Source organism: Lepidochelys olivacea, assembly GCF_965140295.1.
Source record: "Lepidochelys olivacea isolate rLepOli2 genome assembly, chromosome: 1".
NCBI classification, from domain to species: Eukaryota; Metazoa; Chordata; order Testudines; family Cheloniidae; genus Lepidochelys; species Lepidochelys olivacea.
The window spans coordinates 152,435,725-152,460,604 of NC_140411.1; the positions used below are offsets into that span (position 1 = coordinate 152,435,725).

General features: G+C 41.5%; 1 protein-coding gene across 1 annotated transcript in view; it reads right to left on the reverse strand.

Annotated features, from left to right (window-relative positions):
- CFAP47 (cilia and flagella associated protein 47) overlaps nucleotides 1–24,880 on the reverse strand; it is a 649,074-nt gene that overhangs the window by 20,437 nt on the left and 603,757 nt on the right. Inside the window, exons 61-62 of the mRNA XM_084621504.1 lie at nucleotides 9,881–10,052; nucleotides 7,395–7,556 (exon numbers count right to left, since the gene is read on the reverse strand). Coding sequence (XP_084477630.1) covers nucleotides 7,395–7,556; nucleotides 9,881–10,052 — 334 coding nt within the window. The remainder of the gene's footprint in view (nucleotides 1–7,394; nucleotides 7,557–9,880; nucleotides 10,053–24,880) is intronic.

The following is a 24,880-nucleotide window of genomic DNA, read 5'->3' on the forward strand; positions in this document are numbered from 1 at the left end:
CCTGTTTGTGTCCAAATCTTGCAGTTTCTTCTTCCACAATGCTTAAAAGATCTGACCCTTCCTCTGTCATGACAGCCACAGCTTTCTTCTGTACTTTGATTACTGCTATCTACTCCTCCTCCAGATATAGGTTTCGATGACAACCTCATCGCCTCCTCCAGTCCATCCCAACTGTGGCTGTAAACATTTTGGTGTCCTTCAGTCTCATAGCATCTTCCACCTTTGCTGGCTCCCTCTTGATGATTGCCTGGTCTGTTCATTCCCTCTGAAGCATCTGTCATTGGCAACTGTTGGAAGACAGGATGCTGAGCTAGATGGACCATTGGTCTGACCCAGTGTGGCTGTTCTCATGTTGTTTTCCATCAGGAAATTTAAATTTGTTGTCCTTGCCTTTAAGGTGCTGCATAAACATTCCCCACCCTACCTGAACTAGCCTTTAAGGTGCTGCATAAACATTCCCCACCCTTACCTGAACTAGTCTCTTATCACACTGGCTGCCCCTGCCCTGTCCATTCTTCCAAATATGCCAGTCTTGATGTCCCATATTCCATTTCTCCCACAACTATCTCTGGGAAAGTGAGAGCATTAAGATGGGATTTAAGTGAAGTGATGGTGGTGTCTGGCAGATCACAAAGGGAATGCATTCTATGCCTAGGGGCAAACGTGAAAAAAATAACATGTGAAGAGAGGGGAGAAAGGGGGATAAAACATAAAATAGCTTTTGGCTTTTTTCTAAATAAAAATTGGCTTACCTATGAATAGCTAAAGAAGGAAGAGGAAACAATTAAACAACTGGAGAATGGGAATATCATTATTGTCTCCTCTTCCTTCTATCCCCCATAGTACAGTACTATAAGTGCCATGATTAAGGAGACTACATCTTAGTTTGTGAAACTGAAGAAACAGTCGATGAACAATTCTTCTTTGAGATGTTGTCAACATCGGTGTACTCATGGGTTCTCATTCCCAGGAACAACTTTGACTTGCATAACTAGCTTTTAAAAAGAAAATCTCTCATTCATAATTCAGCTACTTAATATTTTATGGTGGATCCTTCCTCTGTGGAAATGTTCCACATTTGCTGGCATGCTCCACGTTAAGGAATCCATGTAGAATTTACGTTGGGCTATATTATGCTGCTGTTGAAGAATAGTTCTCCTTTCATGAGAAAGTTTGTGAATGATTTTCTTGGTAATGAACATAGTATTTTTCTTCTAATAAGTTATAAAGAAGCAAATAGTTGTTGATTTTATAGTACCCAAAACTGTGCCAGGCAACTAACTTAGGACATGAAAAGACACAATCCTTTCCCTCAAAGGCCTACAATATAACTAATAATCAACTTTAACATAGCTACTATGTTAAATATTTTAAGATGGACTTGCCCAGCAGCTCTGTTATTAGTGAAACATGTTACCATAGAAGAGCCCCAGGTTCAGTACCATCCTCCCACTTCCCAGGCCAGCGGAGACCAAGGGCTGGTCTACACTACACAGTTAGGTCGACATAAGACAGCTTGTAGATTTCTGTGCAAGGTCAGAGCCTGTTATGAACAAAGAGATGTAAATGTATCTTCCAGCCTTTGAGTTTTATAATTACTGTCACAGGCTACAGTAATCAAGGTTGGATATTAATGACCAAGTCAATGTTAACACCCTTCTTAACAAATACGGAATAGCAACTAGAAAATAAATCCATGGTACCAGCAAGAGTGAGATCCAGTTTTTATTGTGTATTTTCACCTTTTGGTTTACTCCTTAGATTATTCTGTAAGTAGCAGTTTATGCTAATTTGTATTCAAATCATTCTTGATGTTGGATATTGCTAAACCTAGATGTTTTAATGAATTCTAGAAATCTATGTTCTAGATACAAAAAAACAAAAGATTCTTCTGCAATGTCTATAAAAATCTTTTTTAGGCCCACCATATCTGTTTTACAGCCCTGAATGTATAACATAGTCTTCATTATATTATGGCCTTTGCAAAATATCAATGAAATTCACACTAGTCTTCCTTAAACCTGTCAGTAAGGTAACACTTTCTCACTTCAGTTTAGGAGACGCATTCCATATTGATTGCTGCCCTTTGATTTACAGCAGGTTTCTCCTCATAATTTACAGGGCTGAAAGCTGTGTTTGAAAACCCAAGTCTTCAGGGAAAGTCATAGGAGTTATGCTCCAAATATTCTTTTTTTTCTAATAAGAGAAGAGTAACCTACATTACTTATTTAAAGACATTTAACTCCACGGGAAAATAGTGCTTGCAATTTGTGAATGCTACGGTGTAGTTTCAACAATAGTTGAATTATTATTGCAAGTAAAGCTCATAATGACATTGTGGCTGATGGGTACTCTGAACAGAGGTCTAATAGACTACCAAATTCACATTTCTAAGAAGCCTTATTAGCTATTATAAAATTCTACAAAGCTAAGTTTTATTTGAAAAGCACAAGTTAGATGATGGGCACTTTTCAACAAAATGATGACATTAGAGAATAATAACGTCTCCATCATTTATCATCGATTACATTTTGTACCTGTCTGAAAGCAACTTAGGTTTAATCAATCACTCTATAGCATGTGCCTTAGACACCAAAAGAGATTTTCACTTCACTGATGACCCTGCACCCTTGGAAATATAGAATCTTTAAAACTCTAAAAGCAGAGTGACAAAAGCCTGGTTACATGGTGAAGTACCTGAGTCAGGGGAGGAAAGGACTTTGGTGCCTCCATGTTATGAAAATAGAAGCAGATCTGCGATTTTTCACACCTTCTTTGCTAAAGTAAGATTTCCTTTTTATTTTTCTTTGTAAGGATAGCTAGATATACAAACTGGTGAGTTACTTCCCCCTATTCCAACTCCTTTACGAACTGACATTTTAAATATGCTAAACACCACATTACTAAAAAATATATGATTATAAACTTTTTTTGTAAAAGCGGCAAAGAGTCCTGTGGCACCTTATAGAGTAATAGACGTATTGGAACATGAGATTTAGTGGGTGAATACCCACTTCGTCGAATGCATGTGGATGTCACATGCATCCAACGAAGTGGGTATTCACCACGAAAGCTCATGCTCCAGTACGTCTGTTAGTCTATAAGGTGCCGCAGGACTCTTTGCTGCTTTTACAGATCCAGACTAACACAGCTTGAAGCTTGAAACTTTTTTTGGTGACCCTGCTTTTAATGTTCCAGTATCAATATTTACACTGTGTCAACTACAGCCTCAAGAAAAATTAAGAGCTCAGTCACTATTTGTCCTTTTTAACTACACTACATGAGAGATACCAAGTTAAAATATTCTAATTACATCTCTGGATTCTTGGGAGAATTTCATAGAATTGTCATGAGGGGGAAAGGAGTCCAGGAGAGCTGGCTGTATTTTAAAGAATCCTGCACTTAGAACGGAAGAATCCCATGCACCGCTACAGACTAGGGACCAAATGGCTCGGCAGCAGTTCTGCAGAAAAGGACCTAGGGGTTACAGTGGACGAGAAGCTGGATATGAGTCAACAGTGTGCCCTTGTTGCCAAGAAGACTAATGGCATTTTGGACAGTATAAATAGGGGCATTGCCAGCAGATCGAGGGGCGTGATCGTTCCCCTCTATTCAACATTGGTGAGACCTCATCTGGAGTACTGTGTTCAGTTTTGGGCCCCACACTACAAGAAGGATGTGAAAAAATTGGAAAGCATCCAGCAGAAGGCAACAAATGATTAGGGGACAGGAACACATGACTTATGAGGAGAGGCTGAGGCAACTGGGATTGTTTAGTCGGCAGAAGAGAAGAATGAGGGGGGATTTGATAGCTGCTTTGAACTACCTGAAAGGGGGTTCCAAAGAGGATGGATCTAGACTGTTCTCAGTGGTAGCAGATGTCAGAACGAGGAGTAATGGTCTCAAGTTGCAGTGGGGGAGGTTTAGGTTGGATATTAGGAAAAACTTTTTCACTAGGAGGGTGGTGAAGCACTGGAATGTGTTCCCTTGGGAGGTGGTGGAATCTCCTTCCTTAGCTGTTTTTAAGGTCAGGCTTGAGAAAGCCCTGGCTGGGATGATTTAGTTGGGGATTGGTCCTGCTTTGAGCAGGGAGTTCGACTAGATGACCTCCTGAGGTCCCATCCAGCCCTGATATTCTATGATTAGATTGAATGACATCAAAATCCAGAACTCATTTTTGTGTTTATATATATACACAGAGAGAGAGAGAGAACACTTAATAAATGAATTTGCTTGCAGCATACATAATTAAATAATTCTGGGATGCTGCTAATTCTACTAAAATACAGCAGTAGAGTCAGAATTATTTTTTCAAAGGTGGCAATGTAAAACAGGCTTCATTTTTTCCTTCAGAGGTGTGAAAAGCATTGACAAATGTATAGTTTTTAAAATTAGAAACAAATTACAGACACAAACATAAAGACAAAATGTCCTGTGTACCATTCTTTAGGCAGAATTGAAATTAACCTTTGTGACCAAGAAACTCCTTTATAACAAATTAACGCTGCATAACAGGGGTGGGTGGGTGAACTGATAGGTAAAGTGAGAAGCAGCTTGAACCTATAATCATGCAAAGCTCTAAGAATTAGATTCATATAGCTAACTCTGCCACATCCAGTCCTGTCCTACTTTCCTGCTCATTAAGGAATCCTTTCCCAGGAGAGCTCGTAGAACATTTTTTTGCTGAAATGATATTCTGTCCAAAAATGCTCTTTTTATAAAACCAAGATTTTCTCTGAGAAAATTTCAGTATTGCTGAAAAATTTGGATTTTCCATCAGGAAAACTGGAATGATGCTTCCTGGGCTGCTTGAAAGTGACAGAAGCTTTCCTGAAGTGCTACTGAAGCAGAAAGCCCTGGCACTCTGCCTCCCTACCTCTCCTGAAGCTCCAGGAGTCACTGAGGTGGAGTGTAATGCCATTTGGACTGCTCTGAGGCCAGGGACAGCAGGGCAAAGCCCACAATGTCAGGAGTTCTGGTTTCCTTGCTGTGGAACCAGGGTCTGTTGTGCCAGGGCAGCCCTACTATGTGCACTGCCCCTGGGTGGGATCCCCGGGTTTCCAGACTCCCAGGCCAGCTGGCTCCTCCGGCTGCCCACTCAGCAGTCATGAAATTTTGAAAAAAAATCAGCATGTTGTGATTCAAAACAAAATGAACCAGAAATCTGACATTTCAGCCAGCTCTATCTCCCAGTTTTACCCTAAATTCAACTCTACCTCTTTTCCACAGTTGGAAAATCACTTACACACTTCAATTCTAACTGAACATATTATACACACTTATCTTTGGGGGATATTGCGTGGGATTTTCATCTTTTAAGAAATGTATATATTTGAGCCCAAACAAGTTGAACAGATCCACTTAAATTCTGAATTTATTGCCTTGTGGTTGCCAGATTTATCCTCCCTTCCTCATACTGAGTAGTGCCTTACTCCATCAGAAGCCCTATTTTCTTTGACGTACAACGTGATTCCCTTACTCATGATGAGTAGTATTTTACTACATGAGTAATTCCACTGAACACTGTGGTACTACTTATGTAGTAAGGTACTAGTCAATGTTAGTAAGGGTGGCAAAATCTGGTCCTAAGAGAAGCTTTTTGATTTTAAAAAGATACTAAAAATATTTACTTCATGGGCTGGGGCTAGCAAATCCTAATCCAGGCAAAACTCTAATTAAGTCACTGGGTGATTTCCTCTGTTAAGGTCTGAAAGATTTTCAAACAAAATTTTTAATTCCTTTTCTTATATTTTATGTTTTTTAAACCTAAGTCATTTGAGTTATACAAGCATTAAATTACATCTGTAGCATATAAGTTTCTTGAGTGTTTTTTAATTTTATATTGAATAAGAAACTTGCTATATTCTAAATTTTAGTTGGACACTTTTTTTTTTAATTCCTAAATTATAAACTCCTCTTTTTCTTTTGTGGGTAGGTATTGGGAAAAAACCCCCAAAGCTGGAGGTTTGCAAAACAATTTCTGACATAGCTTGCAGTACAGTACTGGGAACATTCACTGAACATGGGGGTGTGGAGGTGGGTATCCTTTTCCATTTTAAACACGATTATAGTTTCTCTGACAGGGAAAGAGTCTGTATTGCATCATGGCACCTTCATTTATATAACTGTAATGATTCAGACTTTATTATACCTTTTTCAAGAACATTAGGTCTCTTCACTACTATCATACACCTACCAGCAGATTATAACATTGCCAGAGCAATTGCTTCACTTTTGTTCCCAAAACAACCTATTCTCCTGCAGCTGATAACTTGAGCTTTGTGATAGAAGGCTTTTGCAGTGTCTTGAGGAATCATCACCACTGACAGCCATCTAAAAGCTGGAACAACTGTCCATCTCAGATGTACTGCTCTTGGAAATAAGCTCTTTAAAAAAAAATCAATAAGGGCCAAGGACATCTTTTTCTGTTGGGGATCTTACAATGACAAATTTGTTATATATGTTAACTATGGGCTTATCTGCCAGTGTACTGAGTACACTTACTAGAGATGCAATAAAAAAGCAAATTAAAAAGGGAAAAAAGCAACCTCGAAAACATTCACATATTGATTTAAATGGTAAGCCTCATACTTTTGCTTCAAGCTCATTTTTTCCCAGTAGTTTTAAATTATTCATAGGGGAGCCATATAGTTGAACATCACCTTCTTGCTGTATTAGGAACTAATATGTGTTTTAATACTATACTGTTATACAATTGTAATAAACACACAGAAATTAATTACTTTAAAATCAGATGACTACTGATAATTTTCTGCAGGACTAATAAGGAGACATTACTATATGTGTACCATTATGAAAAATGTTGCTGTAGATGAGAAAAATCATTGTCAAAGTTCATTTCCTTTATCAGATTAAAAAGTATATTAGAATTGGGCTATTGACTGTTTACATAACAAAACCAAAAGGAATGCAAACAGTGCAAATTGAGGGAAATAATACAGCTTTTTAAAACAGCTGCATCTTAGTAAAGATATTTGGTCACAGTTCATCTTTATTCTGTAAATGCCTTAGTGGTGTATCGTGCAAATTTTACCCCTATACGTTCTAATGCACATAAGCATTTTAGGGCCAAACCCTGGAGAAATCCTAACTCATGGAACAAGCCCACACATGATTATCTTTCAGAGTCAGCAACCTACCCCAGGGTTGTAGAATGCCTCAACTTCCACTATCACACCTTCAGGACAGCACTTGTGTACTGCATCACTTGCATACAGGGGCACTGGAGGTAATGGATGGTGATTGATGTCACAAGATTCACCCCTTTCACTCTGCTCCTCTTGCCCAAACCCATCCTGTTTGATGTTTTTCTCTTCTGAGCATGAATCCCATCCTCAAAACCTGGATATATGCTTTATCTTTGAGAGCATTACCTTGTCTGACTTGTAAGCCGAAAGCCAATCACTGATTCTTTGTTTAAGCCAGCTGCTTCAATATTGATGACATCGTCTACTTCTGGCTCAGTGGCAAGTAACAGTATTGGAAACTTCCAGACACCACCTGTAGTGCACCGTATCACCAATGTTGCTGAATTCCTTCAAAATTAAGTTAAAAATATCATTACAAGGAAGGCATAATGAAATATAAGGTCAATAAATCAATGTCCAAAGTGCAAAGTAAGCCTGTGTTTCTGCAAAACTGCAGTGTATCATAATGAAAATTCAGTTGGCTCTAAATTGGAATGTAATTTTTTTATGCTGTATACCATATTATCAGTCTTACTTTGGAATGGAATGTCAGCTAAACAGCCCATCTTGTTTGCTGTATGTTAGTTTTACGAGGAAATGACCTAATGCAGAGGCAAAACCATTGGTACGGCTGTGAGGCGTGATTCCTTTACTTACATGGTGTGACTCCATATATTGCAATGGAGTTACCCCAGATTTACACTCGTGTGACAAGAATATGGGTCCCAATCCACAGAGGACTTTAAATGCAGAGTCACAACACTGAGTGTCACAATGCTTAACTTTTGGGTGCCTAGCCAGCCAGTGGAATTCACAAATCCTTGAGCTAGGCACCTAGGCTCCCTACAGTGGCTAGCTACAACAATGAAAATGGTTCAGTCCCATCATGGCCTACGAGATTATGGGTACCCAACCAGCTGGAGCACGGCATTTCACTTGGAGCACAGGGTCACAATGGCATTCACTCACATTTGGCCTTTGTGCCCCTCCGTCAGATGGAAGGGTAACTGGGGTAAATTTGAGTGAGTGACATTGCAAGTTGGCACACGGGGTTGCAGCATGACTCAGGTTTGGCCTGGCCACCCTGCCTTCGTGATAGGCACCAGGTTGCAACGCCACTCATTGCTCTAATTTGGTCTGTGCCGTGTGAATGTGGGAAAATGTGAAAGGAGCAAATGGAGCTGCTGGACGGCTGGGATCGAGAGGAAGCACCCTAATCCAGGAGCAAAACACTGAGCTGGGGTAGAGGGGTGTTGATAAGTGGCCAGAAAGGTCCTGGGTCAGGGAGTGAGGGGCTGGGTGTGAGTTGTTGGTGGGCTATGGGGTGAGCAGGGTATGTTGAGGGCTATGGACTCTGAGGGGTTGGGGCAAGTGGGGCATGTTGAGGAGTGGAGGGGTGAGTTGTGGGGACTGTGGATGGAATAGGATATGTTAGCAAGTGTTGGGGTCAGGATTCCGGGGTGAGCGGGTACTGCAGAGTACTGCACCCTACACTAGGTATGGCCACCAAGGAACGGGTAGATACAAATGGTTTCTTGGATTTCCCTTTGTCACAGGGCTCCAGATTCACCCCAATTAAAACAAATAAGGGCTGTCAATTAATCACAGTTAACTAACACGATTAACTCAAATTTTTTTAAAAAATTAATTGTGATTAATCGCAGTTTTAATCACATGGTTAAACAATAAAAGAATACCAATTAAAATTTATTAAATATTTGTGGATGTTTTTCTACGTTTTCATATATATTGATTTCAGTTACAACACAGAATACAAAGTACACAGTGTCACTTTCAGATGACACTGTAAACAAGAAGCATGCAGCATTATCTCTCCTAAATGTAAACAAACTTGTTTGTCTGAATGATTGGCTGAACAAGAAGTACGACTGAGTGGACATATAGGCGCTAAAGCTTTACATTATTTTATTTTTGAATGCAGTTATTTTTTGTACATAATTCTACATTTGTAAGTTCAACTTTCACGATAAAGAGATTGCACTACAGTACTTGTATTAGGTGAATTGAAATACTATTTCTTTTGTTTTTTACAGTGCAAATACTTGTAATCAGAAATAAATATAAAGTGAGCACTGTGCACTGTATTGTAATTGAAATCAATATATATGAAAATGTAGAAAAACATCCAAAAATATTTAAATAAATGGTATTCTATAATTAACAGTGTGATTAATTGTGATTAATTTTTTTAGTCACTTGACAGTCCTAAAACAAATGTTAAAAAATAATACACAAACACATAGGGACACTTTTCCAAGAGAGGTGGTCTCTCCTGGCTCCTCTGGATGCCATGAGACTTGGATTTTGATATTGGTGTAAGTTCTTAGTTGATGTTGCTGATTGCCAATGCTCCACTCTACTTAGTACAATGATACACACATAACCAGAGTAACAACTTCACAGAACCTTCCCAAACCACATCTAAGATGAACCACTGGCAGCTTTAATATCAAAGCATCACAATGGAAAAGAGCAAGTATACCCCAAATATTTGTTGTTAGAGGAAAGACAGAGAGAGGCAGAGCAGAGAGAGAGACATATGGGCAGGAGTGGAAAGACAAAGGAATATATTGCGCCCACTACTGCCAGTAAGTCTCATAGCAGTTGGGGTCTTTTAGAGGTTTTTTAGAGGTTCAGGAACAGAGACTTACCTCATTGGTTTGTTAGGTGCAAATACTATATTGAAGGTCAGTGTTATAATCCCAGACTCTGCATCCCGATCTTTTTTTATCAGATTTATAGCAACTGACGTCTCTAGCTGAGATTTAACTTTATTAGATTCATATTGAATTTCATACAGAAATTCATCTGTTGTAGAAAAACCTAAATGAAACAAGCACAGAAAATCAATTTGTGAATGTTCTAAATGCAAGCATTCTTTTTAACAGGATTATAATTGTAAAGATGTGTTTTGGTACTGGGTATGACATATACCAATTAAGAAACAGGTAGGTATGTAAAAGTGGAGACATCTGCCTTCTGGTTGAACAGGGAATTTCACTACTTTCCATTGTGGGGTGGAGAATCTCAGACAAAAAGAGAGAGGAAAAAAAGGAAAAATCACTCAGGAGAAGCTTAATGCTTATACTTCTGCTCTGATGATCAATACGCTGGTTACCGCTTTCACAGACAAGAGGGGTATTTCTAATTCATGAGACAAAAGTAAGTTAGAAGAGCATGATGCCGTTTGCTGCTAATGCCACTAGGGTACTATCCAAAACTCCCTCATTTGGAACATCATTGTTAGTGCTGGCTGCCAACCAGAGAAACAGTTGCTGTACTGAAAAAGTAAAGATGTCACTCGCAGCCTGTTTTCTCTCAACCACTGTAGAATCTATTAAAAGAGCCATGAAGCAATGTTGTAAGATTAACCATCTGAACATCCTGAAGCAAGTATTAGAGCCAGTAAAAACAGCAGCCTGTCTTTGTGAGAATTCACTGTGTACCCTGGGCTCTATTGAGTGGGAAAATAATTGAATAATGGGGAAGTATGTTGCTGATCCACTTAAATTAGAAGTATTAAGGGCCATGTTTCTGGGCTATCCTAGTAAAAAAGATGTGAATTATATTGGGAGTGGATTTTTATTTGGCTTTCAGATCCTAAATGAAGGAAAGAGACGTGTAAGCAAAGAAAAATTCAGGAGGAAGTAGCAGCCAAAAAAGGCACCTGGTCTCTCCAGGAGTTCACCAATGCTGGACCTGTGACTTTTGCCTCTGGCTTTGATTCTGAAAAAAACGAACAGCGAGTACAGAGAGTAGTACACCATGTGCCTTACTCCTGCTGCTCCTCTATTAATAACAAAATTGATCTTAATCTATGTTCAGTTTGATATTCCTCACTTGATACAGCAGTAGCCATGATAAAGAGATGTGGCCAAGGCGCACAGTTAGAAAAGTGTGACATTAAGTCTGCATTTCATAGAATCATAGAATATCAGGGTTGGAAGGGACCTCAGGAGGACATCTAGTCCAACCCCCTGCTCAAAAGCAGGACCCATACCCAATTAAATCATCCCAGCCAGGGCTTTGTCAAGCCTGACCTTAAAAAGTTCTAAGGAAGGAGATTCCACCACCTCCCTAGGCAACGCATTCCAGTGTTTCACCACCCTCCTAGTGAAAAAGTTTTTCCTAATATCCAACCTAAACCTCCCCCACTGCAACTTGAGACCATTACTCCTTGTCCTGTCCTCTTCCACCACTGAGAATTGTCTAGAACCATACTCTCTGGAACTACCTCTCAGGTAGTTGAAAGCAGCTATCAAATCCCCCCTCATTCTTCTCTTCTGCAGACTAAACAATCCCAGTTCCCTCAGCCTCTCCTCATAAGTCATGTGTTCCAGACCCCTAATCATTTTTGTTGCCCTTCGCTGGACTCTCTCCAATTTATCCACATCCTTCTTGTAGTGTGGGGCCCAAAACTGGACACAGTACTCCAGATGAGGCCTCACCAATGTCGAATAGAGGGGGATGATCACGTCCCTCGATCTGCTCGCTATGCCCCTACTTATACATCCCAAAATACCATTGGCCTTCTTGGCAACAAGGGCACACTGCTGGCTCATATCCAGCTTCTCATCCACTGTCACCCCTAGGTCCTTTTCCGCAGAACTGCTGCCTAGCCATTCGGTCCCTAGTCTGTAGCTGTGCATTGGGTTCTTCTGTCCTAAGTGCAGGACCCTGCACTTATCCTTATTGAACCTCATCAGATTTCTTTTGGCCCAATCCTCCAATTTGTCTAGGTCCCTCTGTATCTTATCCCTGCCCTCCAGCGTATCTACCACTCCTCCCAGTTTAGTATCATCCGCAAATTTTCTGAGAGTGCAATCCACACCATCCTCCAGATCATTTATGAAGGTATTGAACAAAACTGGCCCCAGGACCGACCCCTGGGGCACTCCACTTGACACCGGCTGCCAACTAGACATGGAGCCATTGATCACTACCCGTTGAGCCCGACAATCTAGCCAACTTTCTACCCACCTTATAGTGCATTCATCCAGCCCATACTTCCTTAACTTGCTGACAAGAATACTGTGGGAGACCGTGTCAAAAGCTTTGCTAAAGTCAAGATACAATACATCCACTGCTTTTCCCTCATCCACAGAACCAGTAATCTCATCATAGAAGGCGATTAGATTAGTCAGGCATGACCTTCCCTTGGTGAATCCATGCTGACTGTTTCTGATCACTTTCCTCTCATGCAAGTGCTTCAGGATTGATTCTTTGAGGACCTGCTCCATGATTTTTCCGGGGACTGAAGTGAGGCTTACTGGCCTGTAGTTCCCAGGATCCTCCTTCTTCCCTTTTTTAAAGATTGGCACTACATTAGCCTTTTTCCAGTCATCCAGGACTTCCCCCGTTTGCCACGAGTTTTCAAAGGTAATGGCCAATGGCTCTGCAATCACAGCCGCCAGTTCCTTTAGCACTCTCGGATGCAACTCATCCGGCCCCATGGACTTGTGCATGTCCAGTTTTTCTAAATAGTCCCTAACCACCTCTTTCTCCACAGAGGGCTGGCCATCTATTCCCCATGTTGTGATGCCCAGCACAGCAGTCTGGGAGCTGACCTTGTTCGTGAAGACAGAGGCAAAAAAAGCATTGAGTACATTAGCTTTTTCCACATCCTCCGTCACTAGGTTGCCTCCCTCATTCATTAAGGGGCCCACACTTTCCTTGGCTTTCTTCTTGTTGCCAACATACCTGAAGAAACCCTTCTTGTTACTCTTGACATCTCTCGCTAGCTGCAGCTCCAGGTGCGATTTGGCCCTCCTAATTTCATTCCTACATGCCCGAGCAATATTTTTATACTCTTCCCTGGTCATATGTCCAACCTTCCACTTCTTGTAAGCTTCTTTTTTATGCTTAAGATCTGCTAGGATTTCACCGTTAAGCCAAGCTGATCGCCTGCCATACTTACTATTCTTTCGACACATCGGGATGGTTTGTCCCTGTAACCTCAACAGGGATTCCTTGAAATACAGCCAGCTCTCCTGGACTCCTTTCCCCTTCATGTTAGTCCCCCAGGGGATCCTACCCATCCATTCCCTGAGGGAGTCGAAGTCTGCTTTCCTGAAGTCCAGGGTCCGTATCCTGCTGCTTACCTTTCTTCCCTGTGTCAGGATCCTGAACTCAACCAACTCATGGTCACTGCCTCCCAGATTCCCATCCACTTTTGCTTCCCCTACTAATTCTTCCCGGTTTGTGAGCAGCAGGTCAAGAAAAGCTCCCCCCCTAGTTGGCTCCTCTAGCACTTGCACCAGGAAATTGTCCCCTACGCTTTCCAAAAACTTCCTGGATTGTCTATGCACCGCTGTACTGCTCTCCCAGCAGATATCAGGAAAATTAAAGTCACCCATGAGAACCAGGGCATGCGATCTAGTAGCTTCTGTGAGCTGCCGGAAGAAAGCCTCATCCACCTCATCCCCCTGGTCCGGTGGTCTATAGCAGACTCCCACCACTACATCACTCCTGTTGCTCACACTTCTAAACTTAATCCAGAGACATTCAGGTTTTTCTGCAGTATCGTACCGGAGCTCTGAGCAGTCATACTGCTCCCGTACATACAGTGCTACTCCCCCACCTTTTCTGCCCTGCCTGTCCTTCCTGAACAGTTTATAACCATCCATGACAGTACTCCTGTCATGTGAGTTATCCCACCAAGTCTCTGTTATTCCAATCACGTCATAATTCCTTGACGTCACCAGGACCTCCAGTTCTCCCTGCTTGTTTCCAAGGCTTTGTGCATTCGTATATAAGCACTTGAGATAACCTGCTGATCGCCCCTCATTCCCAGTATGAGGCAGGAGCCCTCCCCTCACAGACATTCCTGCCTGTGCTTCCTCCCGGTATCCCGCTTTCCCACTTACCTCAGGGCTTTGGTCTCCTTCCCCCGGTGAACCTAGTTTAAAGCCCTCCTCACTAGGTTAGCCAGCCTGCTCGCAAAGATGCTCTTCCCTCTCTTCGTAAGGTGGAGCCCGTCTCTGCCCAGCACTCCTCCTTCATGGAACACCATCCCATGGTCAAAGAATCCAAAGCCTTCTCTCCGACATCACCTGCGTAGCCATTCGTTGACTTCCACTATTCGACGGTCCCTACCCAGGCCTTTTCCTTCCACGGGGAGGATGGACGAGAACACCACCTGCGCCTCAAACTCCTTTATCCTTCTTCCCAGAGCCACGTAGTCCACAGTGATCCACTCAAGGTCATTCTTGGCAGTATCATTGGTGCCCACGTGGAGAAGCAGGAAGGGGTAGCGATCCGAGGGCTTGATGAGTCTCGGCAGTCTCTCCGTCACATCGCGAATCTTAGCCCCCGGCAAGCAGCAGACTTCTCGGTTTTCCTAGTCAGGGCGGCAGATAGATGACTCAGTCCCCTGGAGGAGAGAGTCCCCGACCACCACCACCCGCCTCCTTCTCTTGGGAGTGGTGGTCGTGGAACCCCCCATCTCAGGACAGCGCATCTCATGCCTTCCAACCTGTGGAGTCTCCTTCTGCTTTCTCCCCCCAGACATATCATCTGGTCCACTCTCCGCAACGGTACCTGTGGAGAGAACATGAAAGTGGTTAGTTACCTGTGTCCGTGTTGCTGGAACCCGGACATTCCCCCTTCTTCTTCTGGAGGTCACATGTTGCCAAGCTTCTTCACTGGCCTCTTGGCTCCGCTGTGCAACCTGCTCTAAATCTTTAGAGCTTTGTGCCCGTAGAAGCATATCCTGACTTTTGTCCAGAAAATCCTCCGTTTCTCATATGCAACGCAGGGTCGTTATCTGTTGCTCCAGACCTTCAATCTTCTCTTCCAGTATGGAGACCAGCTTGCACTTTGTACACAGTTGCTCTCAGTTGCTCTCCATCCCAAGGATTTTGTTTCCAGTTTGAAGGTTACTACTATTTGGATTGATGTTTGCCAATGGGCTGTTCCAGCTCTTGTTCAGATTTCAAGAAGTTTGCACAGACCTTGTTGTTTACGATTGTAGGAGACATTGGGAAGAAGGTTGGGGTCTGGATCCACGGACATTCTATTATGCTTTGGGTCCACATGAGGGCAGCCATGGGTATGCGCTGGAATCAGCACACGCCCCTGCTATGCTCTGAGGACTGAGCTATAGCCACATGTCCTGATTACTCACCTGGAAAAAATGGTCTTGCAAGTTGCACTAGCTTAAATTTAAGGATTAGAGGGATGTGAGCTGACTATGCATTTATGGCCTCACACTCGATTGGTTTAGTTGGAGATGCTTGAAAGACGAGTTTTGTGGGTGGCCATTGAACCAGCCTGCATTGACAGTATATGGAAAAATATGAACCGTGAGGTAGCCAGGATAATTTTGGGAGGGGCAGGGGTGGTGATAACACACGGGGATATCAGATACAATGGCCCTGAACTCTTTGGGAAGTCAGAGTGCATCAGTCAGATGCTGGAGCTGACATTTGGTTCTGTGATATTGGGGATTGGGTCAGGCAGGAGATAGGTATCAGGCGCATTAGGTGTGGGGTGTGTCCATGCTAATCACTGCCGAGCCTAGTGACCGGTGTGAGTAAAAGCTAAAAGGGCCAGCTTCCAGAGCTAAATGAGACCCAAGATTGTGCAGTTGGACTTTGTGCTCATGAGAAAAAAAGAGCTTGAAGTCTTTGAGAAGTGGGGTTCCCCGCATTCATCCTTGTGGCCTCTGTCATTCCACATCCCTTATGCGGGTGGCAAAAAAGTTTCACAACTGAACTGAGTCCATAGGGTACACTGGGAAGGGTCTACCCTAAGTTGTTCTTTGGTTGGTGGTAAAAGCACTGTAACCCACCCTGTAACCAATTATATGCCTGGTTCATGAGAGCTGGGGTGGACAAAGTGCCCCTCCTCAAAGTGTAATTAATAAAGTTGCAGCCTGTTGTTTAAACCCACCATACATTTCTGTCAATCAGTCACCTGCGTGTCCTGCTCAATATCTCTGCTGTTTTATTTAATCACAAATACAAAAGACAGAATAGTGTGCTGAAACTTCTTAAGGGTAGTCACGTCAATAAAAATTTATTCTTTAAGTAAGCATTTTTAATTCCACAATTCCCCTATGCCTGCAAAATAAATCAGTTTGTTATTTGATTATCATATATATGCTTAACTGATTTTATGTTGCTAAGCAATGCATCCGTTACCAGCAACTTTCATATGCTAAATACAGAATGCTTGTACAGGATTATAATACAGTAGTTCCAAACTCTATACTTCAATTATAAACATGCTGTCATATAAATATATGGTCTCCCAAGTAACACATATATAGATTTTGCTATAGATGAGAAAATTCTTGGCATCATTTTTTCCTTCTCCCCATGTAATTCACACTTGGACATTAAAGTATGCATATAATTTCCTGTTCCTTTTCAAACTGATCCCTTGATAAGTATGGTGTCGAGGTGATGCACTCAGATTGAGAGACAGTGCAAGGCTTGTTGTCATTCCTCTACACAAATGCCAAAACATGGAGATTCAGACACAAAAATTAACTTAGGAGGGGAGAGAAACCAGGATATCATTTGGAGCCTACCATAGAGGCAAAATTGCAACTGTGAACAGATGTTTCTTTCGGCAGTCAAATCACACAATACTGCACAAAGGATGCCTGTTTTATAGTTCAAACAGTTCAGATGCTAGGAAGAAAATGCTGTGTCTGGTAAATTTATTATTACGTTCTGCTTTCAGTTTCTGAAAACATTTTTATTTGTTTTCCTTTCCACATTTGTAGATGATGTTTGTCTTTTTATTCACAAGTGATAAATAAATATTTATCTGCTCAGGGATAACTGTTTTATAACCTGTTCTATGTTCATATTAGGTATTCTGTTAAAATATTTTAATATTTACAACACTAGAGGAAAAACACTGTATTTATATGTGCCAAATTAAAGTATTTGAAAGCATCTTTATGCCAGTCCCCTAGCTGGTTGTGAATCTGCACTGCAAATCTAATTTACCGCTGTTCAAAACAGAAAATGTAATTAGATTTTCATCAGAGGTGCAAACCCTAAAGACCATATTATCATACTATGGAAACCCTCCGTGACTATGTTAATATTTGTTTCTAGACCATTCCGTGACACACATGCTGCCTAAATGAAGTGACAGCTGCTAGAGGCAAAAAAGGTTGTATAGCATCACCCGAAGAGTGTCCACGTTGTGTGACTAAATCACATGATCCAAGTTCTTTGCGCTCTTAAAGGTTCCAGTTTTGAGTAAAATGGTAAAAGAATAAAGCATCAGGAGAGAGAACTGCCATGTCAAACACATGCGGGCAATCCTACAGCTTTTACCTGTCAAAATTTTACACCTGGTGTAGAAAGATCATATTAACTATAATCATTCACAATTATTTTTCCTTTGAAAACCACTATTCTCTATTTACTGCCTAATACAACTGCCCCTTTAGCTGGTTCAAATTGTAACACAGTGCAGCTGACATGAAATGCAGCTTAAGTAATCCATCCCTGTTTTGAAAGGCAGCCTGGTGGACAGAGCCCTGGCCTGTTTTCTATCCCTAGCTCGGGCACTGGTCCACTGTATCACCTTGGAAAGGCCAGTTCACCTCTCTGTGCCTCAGTTTCTTCCTCTAAAAAACGGAGGTATTGCAAGGTGCTCAGCTCTCCATATGGCCCTGCTTCTGTTGCTTCTTCCTTGGCTCTGAGTAAGAAGCATGGTATTGGACAATAAAGTTCTTTGAATATTTAATAGGCCTGCCTCTTGGACTTGGCCAGTGTGGCACTCCTGTTGGATCCAAATCCTACAGATTCACACTGCTGCATTTTGGGTAATGCAGCCAAGAGGATGAAGAGCTCCTTGAGCATGGCTTGTTCTATCTTTTGTGTCAGAGCCCACAGGACAGCACAGTGTACCTGGGAAGCTCAGGAGCTTCAACGTTCTCAGCACATTTGAAAATCACTTTTAAAATGACTAAATATGGATTTTCTGTCTTCCCCTTCCTTCTTCCTCCCTTTCTGTTTCTCGAGTTCCCCATGCATTGTTTTCAATTTTGCTCTCCGTTTTTCAGATTATTCTTCTCCCCATGATCCTTCCCTCAATTCACTCCCAGCTCTACCACTTTTTCTAGCCGTCGCTGATCTTTTGGAAAACTTTCAGCTATCAGCCTCTTGTTTAGAGTTCTCCTCTCTTCCCCCCAGTCCCCTCCTTCAGTAGCTTCCCCCACATTCTCTCCCTCACCCTCTCTCCACATCCCCTTTCTCTCTCTGCTCCCCTCCTTTCTTTTCTGTCACACAATTTCATATAGTATTTTGAAATAGAAAGCTCTGATAAGGGAATTGGATTCTCATAAGCACTAAATGTCTTTGTCTGAGCCAATTAAATTGGTCTTTTTGTTATGTTAAGATTTATATAATCTAAAAAATAACATTTTTCAGTAACTATTAACAAGTTTTTAATAATTGCAATTCTTTCAAAACATATCCCACTGATAATTCAACAACATCCTTTTTGTTTACCTCTAATATTCTTAAAATAGCTAGGAATTTAATAGAATGAAGTAGTCTCTTTCTATTTATTTTGTGACTTTTGACTTTATTAATAAAATACCTACCTATAATCTTTTCTCTTATTTGATAAACACAAATCACTGCCCAGAGTACTGCTTTTGTATTGAATGGACAAGGATTTTTAAGGCTTCTGAGTCTGGTGACAATTTAGAAAAAAATAGAATTGCTGTTGAAACATTATTCGTAAATATAGTTTACAGTTCATCTTAATTGATTTTGTTCTATGTAGGTTTTGAAATCTTTGTTTTTTAAAAGAAAGTTCCTTTCTTATGTTGGTTTTACTTGCAATCCTGCACACAGAATTATCTGTGTATAAGTAGGGGCATAGCGAGCATATCGAGGGACGTGATCGTCCCCCTCTATTCGACACTGGTGAGGCCTCATCTGGAGTACTGTGTCCAGTTTTGGGCCCCACACTACAAGAAGGATGTGGATAAATTGGAGAGAGTCCAGCGAAGGGCAACAAAAATGATTAGGGGTCTGGAACACATGACTTATGAGGAGAGGCTGAGGGAACTGGGATTGTTTAGTCTGCGGAAGAGAAGAATGAGGGGGGATTTGATAGCTGCTTTCAACTACCTGAGAGGTGGTTCCAGAGAGGATGTTCTAGACTATTCTCAGTGGTGGAAGAGGACAGGACAAGGAGTAATGGTCTCAAGTTGCAGTGGGGGAGGTTTAGGTTGGATATTAGGGAAAACTTTTTCACTAGGAGGGTGGTGAAACACTGGAATGCGTTACCTAGGGAGGTGGTGGAATCTCCTTCCTTGGAACTTTTTAAGGTCAGGCTTGACAAAGCCCTGGCTGGGATGATTTAATTGGGGATGGGTCCTGCTTTTGAGCAGGGGGTTGGACTAGATGACCTCCTGAGGTCTCTTCCAACCCTGATATTCTATGATTCTATGATTCTATGATTTGTGATATTAAAAAGTTGTATTTTCTGAAACGGATCACAAAACCTGGATTCTGAAGAGATGAAAGTTACGTAATGCATTGCTTGTTCCGCTTAGTATCTTGCATTTGTTTTGATTAGAATGTCATTTTAAAAAGGATAAAGTTGAATTCTCTTGGATCTGTCAGAAGCTACTTCATCTATTAATATTTCAGCAAAAACCCTGGGAGCTGAAGAGATGCCAAATGGATGAGTTCTGTATGGGAGTGACTTCTCAAACCTTACAATTTTTGTGAGAATGTCTGATTGAAATGTGCACTTTTGTAACTGTTACATCTGTCAATATGAGACACTATCTTGAACTAACAACTCAAATGATTAAAAGGCCAGATCTGGCCCAAGATATCTGAACCAGTACTTTTTATTTAATTTATAAGAGCTGTAGATCAATATAGGGTAAAGGAACTCTCCTCTATCTAGAGTTCTCAGGGTATACTCCCTCAATAGAGCCACACTCTTAAGAGAATATATTGTCATCAGACATTCTGAACTCTCTGGCAGAAAAGTAATTGTTGGGCCTTTCTATCAATTCAGAATGCCTTTGGAGGACTCGGACAAAACAGAAGAGGAGGTGTGAGAAGCAATGTACTCAGAAAACTTTCCTTTCCTTTTGGAATTATCTTAGTAGATCCTCATTCTTGGTAGAGTGACCCAAAGGTACACGTCCCAGGAAGTAGGCTGAGCAGTCCTTCGTAAATTAGAGAATTGCTGATTTCTCTCTTAAGATAAGAAATGACTGTTGGTTAGAAGTGTGAATGGAACTCCATGCAGCAGTTTAACAGGTTTCTGAGTTAGACACATTCCTCCAGTATGCTGGAGATGTTACCTTAGCCCTAATTTATTGAGTCCACAGGACATCTGGTACTGCTCAGTCATAATATTACAGGGGCTGATCTATTTAGAATATCTCTAAAAAGAGATTGATTTCCACTTGGACTAGCTCCCAAATACCACAAATAACCCTGGAGGCTTGCAACAGCTTTTCTCTTCTAGTTATAACTCAGTGCCTTCTTACACAGTTCAGCTTTCCTGAACAATTTGTGGGATGTGGAGCAAAAGAATGGGAGACAGTTGTACTGATCATGATGGAATTCAGAAACCACCTTGGGGAGAAGTTTCAAGTGTGGATTCAGTACCACTTTATGAAGCACTTTGAGATCAGGCTCAGCCTCAAGTACCTGAATCTTATTCAGTCTCACACAGATCCAAAGGAATTCAACTTTAACGCCTAGCTGATATAATCTAATGGATATGTAGGTTGTAATGGGAGCATTACACTAAAGGCTTCTAAAAACAGTCCATGTCCCAGGGTAAAATTTTGAAAATCTGGCCCAGAGGCACTTAAGATATTCAAGCACGTGGAAGATGAAGAGAAGTGCCTAGTAGGATTTTTAAAGACACCTAGGCACCTAGCTCCCATTGATTTCAAATGTTAATATTCCTATATCTGGTCCTAAATGAGTTAAATTGCATTTGCAAAAGCATTTAGGAACCTAAGTCCCATTCGAAGTCAACCTCTTCACAATGGAAAGGACTAGTGCTGCTGGTTTTATTTATTTATTTATTACACCAGTGACTGAGGCAGCTGTGGGCTGCAGGACTCCATTGTTTATAGGAAGGATAACCTTCCCATTTTTCAGAGTTTGAGAAATTTTTGTCCTTGAGTATGCACACTAGAATGTTATGTTTCCATCATATGAGCCTCAATTCCTTATCTTCTGGAGACCTGGTGATTTAAGGTTACAGATTAATCTGGCAAGCCAGTAAAAGGAAAGCTGGGTTTCTTTCGTATAGTTTGGATGTGCATACATATGAAAATATGCACAGACAACTTTGATCAGCCCCTTGTACATATGGTCTTTAATTACATGATCACATACTATTTTTTCATAGGACACCCAGCTTCATTCAGTACCCAGGCTGGATGGTGCAGAAAGGGGAACTATTCAGTATTTTGTTTTATCCTCATCATTCAATGTGTGGGCCAGACACACCATCCAAACCCCGCACTGAATACAGAATTATTAATTTCTTCATGGGCTTTTCTGTGACACCCATCACAGTGTTTCACAAATATTAATGCATTTACTAGCTAGATTACTGACAAAGAGTTCTGGTGGTCATGCTTTGGCTGATCCAGCTTTGTCTCAGACGAAGGCTTTTTCAGCTTCCTTTATGGCTGCACTATGTTTGCAGGTAGGCCATGTGCTGTTAGCAGATTATGACAAAAATACTTAGATTGGCTGTCTTTGGCAAGAAGTGTTCCAGTTTTCATGCTTTATTTTCTGAAGTTCAGTGGAGAACCATGGTATCTGGTAGGGGTATGGGTAATTTCAGGGCTTACTTGATGATTTTGTGATTTTATAAAACTTCTGTTTTTTTTAATGGAATATATAGTGTTCCATAAAAAAAAAAGCTACATTAAAAGAACCTTAAGGATGCAATGTCAAGCCCTGAAAATGCTAAGAAATTTCAGAATTAAGGTTGCCTGTGTAACCTTAATGCATATACACAAAGAAGCTGAATTATCGTACATCCTTTAATTACATTATCAGATAAGATATTTGCCAAACTCTAACAAATCTCTACTGAGAATATCTTTGGCAGCGTAGCACATGTGATATTCCATTTTGGGAGTCACTGTCCTGTAATAGGTTTTCCTCTCAGATGTTCTACATAGGAAACAAAGAGTTGAATATAAACCGAATAAGGCTTTGTCCCCAGACAGGTAAAAAGGCCAAAGTTCAGTGCACATCCAGAATGTGCCTGGTTTGTTTCCTTGTGTGAGCTTGTTGGTTTTGGAAGAAAAGTAAGTATACAGACTGATTCAGGTGAAAATCAGGTTCCACCTATGAGAGGAAATTAGGGTGTGGCCTTTGTCTTTGTAGAAAATGATGTGTGATGGTTCAGTGACAAGTGCATTTAACTCTCCAACTCAGCCACTAAGAAAGCTTCCTTTGCCATATTCTTTTAAAGTTTCAGCTAAAACAGTTCAAGACATTTCAAAGGATGAGATTAGGAAAAACAATGTTATGCCAATGTTAAAAATATTCTTTCAACCACTGCTTCTTTAGAGCAAAGACTTTAAATTTGGTAGGGGAGTGAATTTAAATTTGGTCGAAGTGAGCAGGAGGCTAAAGGCTTGAATGGAAGGTCTATAAGGGCAGATGACACTAAATTCAAATTTCAAGGCAGTGTTGGATCCCAAATAGGTGGTGTCAGGGTTCCTTCCCCACTCGGAACTCTAGGGTACAGATGAGGGGACCTGCATGAAAAACTCCCTAAGCTTATTCTTACCAGCTTAGGTTAAAACTTCCCCAAGGTACAAACTATTTTTATTTATTTATTGCTTTATTGCTGCCACCACCAAGCATCTAACAAATACAACCGGGAAAGAGCCCACTTGGAAACGTCTTTCCCCCCAAAATCCCCCCAAGCCCTACACCCCCTTTCCTGGGGAAGGCTTGATAAAAATCCTTACTAATTTGCATAGGTGAACACAGACCCAAACCCTTGGATCTTAAGAACAATGAAAAAGCAATCAGGTTCTTAAAAGAAGAATTTTAATTGAAGAAAAAGTAAAAGAATCACCTCTGTAAAATTAGGATGGTAAATACCTTATAGCGTAATCAGATTCAAAACATAGAGAACCCCTCTAGGCAAAACCTTAAGTTACAAAAAGACACAAAAACAGGAATATACATTCCGTTCAGCACAACTTATTTTATCAGCCATTTAAACAAAACAGAATCTAACGCATACCTAATTAGATTGCTTATTAACCCTTTACAGGAATTCTGACCTGCATTCCTGCTCTGGTCCCGGCAAAAGACACACACAGACAGAGAGAACCCTTTGTTCTCCCTCACCCCCTGCAGCTTTGAAAGTATCTTGTCTCCTCATTGGTCATTTTGGTCAGGTGCCAGTAAGGTTATCTTTAGCTTCTTAACCCTTTACAAGTGAAAGGGTTTTTCCTCTGGCCAGGAGGGATTTAAAGGTGGTTAGCCTTCCCTTTATATTTATGACAGGTGGGAACAGTCTTTCTAGACCTTTGAGGAACCTGGCAGATTTCCAAAATAGTTCTACCATAGATTTGAGAGTAAAACACTGAGATCGCAAACCCAGATGCAACACATTATGGAACACCCTCCAGGTGGAGAAGGACTTCCACTTACTCAGGTAAGCAGCTCTTGTGGAATGCTATCTGCTATTGAGGAGGACATTCTGAAGTGCCACGGAAAAGTGAGCATCCTTTGCATTTAACCACTGATGGCCCATGCTGTGAGGTGCAGAATTTGTGTGCAGAACCCACAGATTACGAGTTACGAGACTTCTGGCTGGCAGCAACAGCAAGGGTTCTCCAGTAGGTAGCTTGTGTAGGTTGGAATACCACAGCTGCCTTGGCCAGGCTGGTGCTATAAGGAACATTTTGCCTCAATCCTGTTTCAGCTTGAGAATAACCTTGGGAATCATGGAAACAGGGCTGTGACTTGCCTTGGAACAGAACTGGGGGCACTTTCTGTTTTGCCAAGTTGCAAAAAGATCCACCATCCCAAAACCCCGTATATGAAACACCGAAGCAAGAATGGCTGTGTTGTGAAACCGTTTGTGGTCTAAGGTGAAGAATCTGCTCAGGCAATCTACCAGCACATTTTGAACACCCAGTGAGTGAGATGTCCAGAAAGTAACTGAGCTCCGTATGCATAGATTCCACAGCTTGACTGCCTCCTGGCAGAGGCTGCCTGACCTGTTCACATAAAGTACCACTGTGGTGTTGTCAGTGGGCACCTGAACAGTTTTGGCCTGAATATGAGGCAGGAACTATTGACATGCACAGTATATCGCGCACAACTCAAGGACACTGATGAGTAACCTGGCCTTCTGGGCAATCCACAAACCCTGAACCTGATGATTGCCCAGATGTTCTCCCCACGCCATGGCTGAAGTCTGTTACTGAAATCACAGAAAGGATAAGGGGAGAGAAGGGAACACCCCGCACACATCTTTTGTCTTCCACCAGCTCCAAGATGACAACACCCTATCGAGGATGCTTACCCAAGTGGTGATTTTGAGGGAAACATGCTGACTTGATCCATGCCTGCAGTGCTTTGAGGAGAAGCCTGGCATGAGGGGTCATGCGTGTATATGCAGCCATGTGAACTAGGAACCTA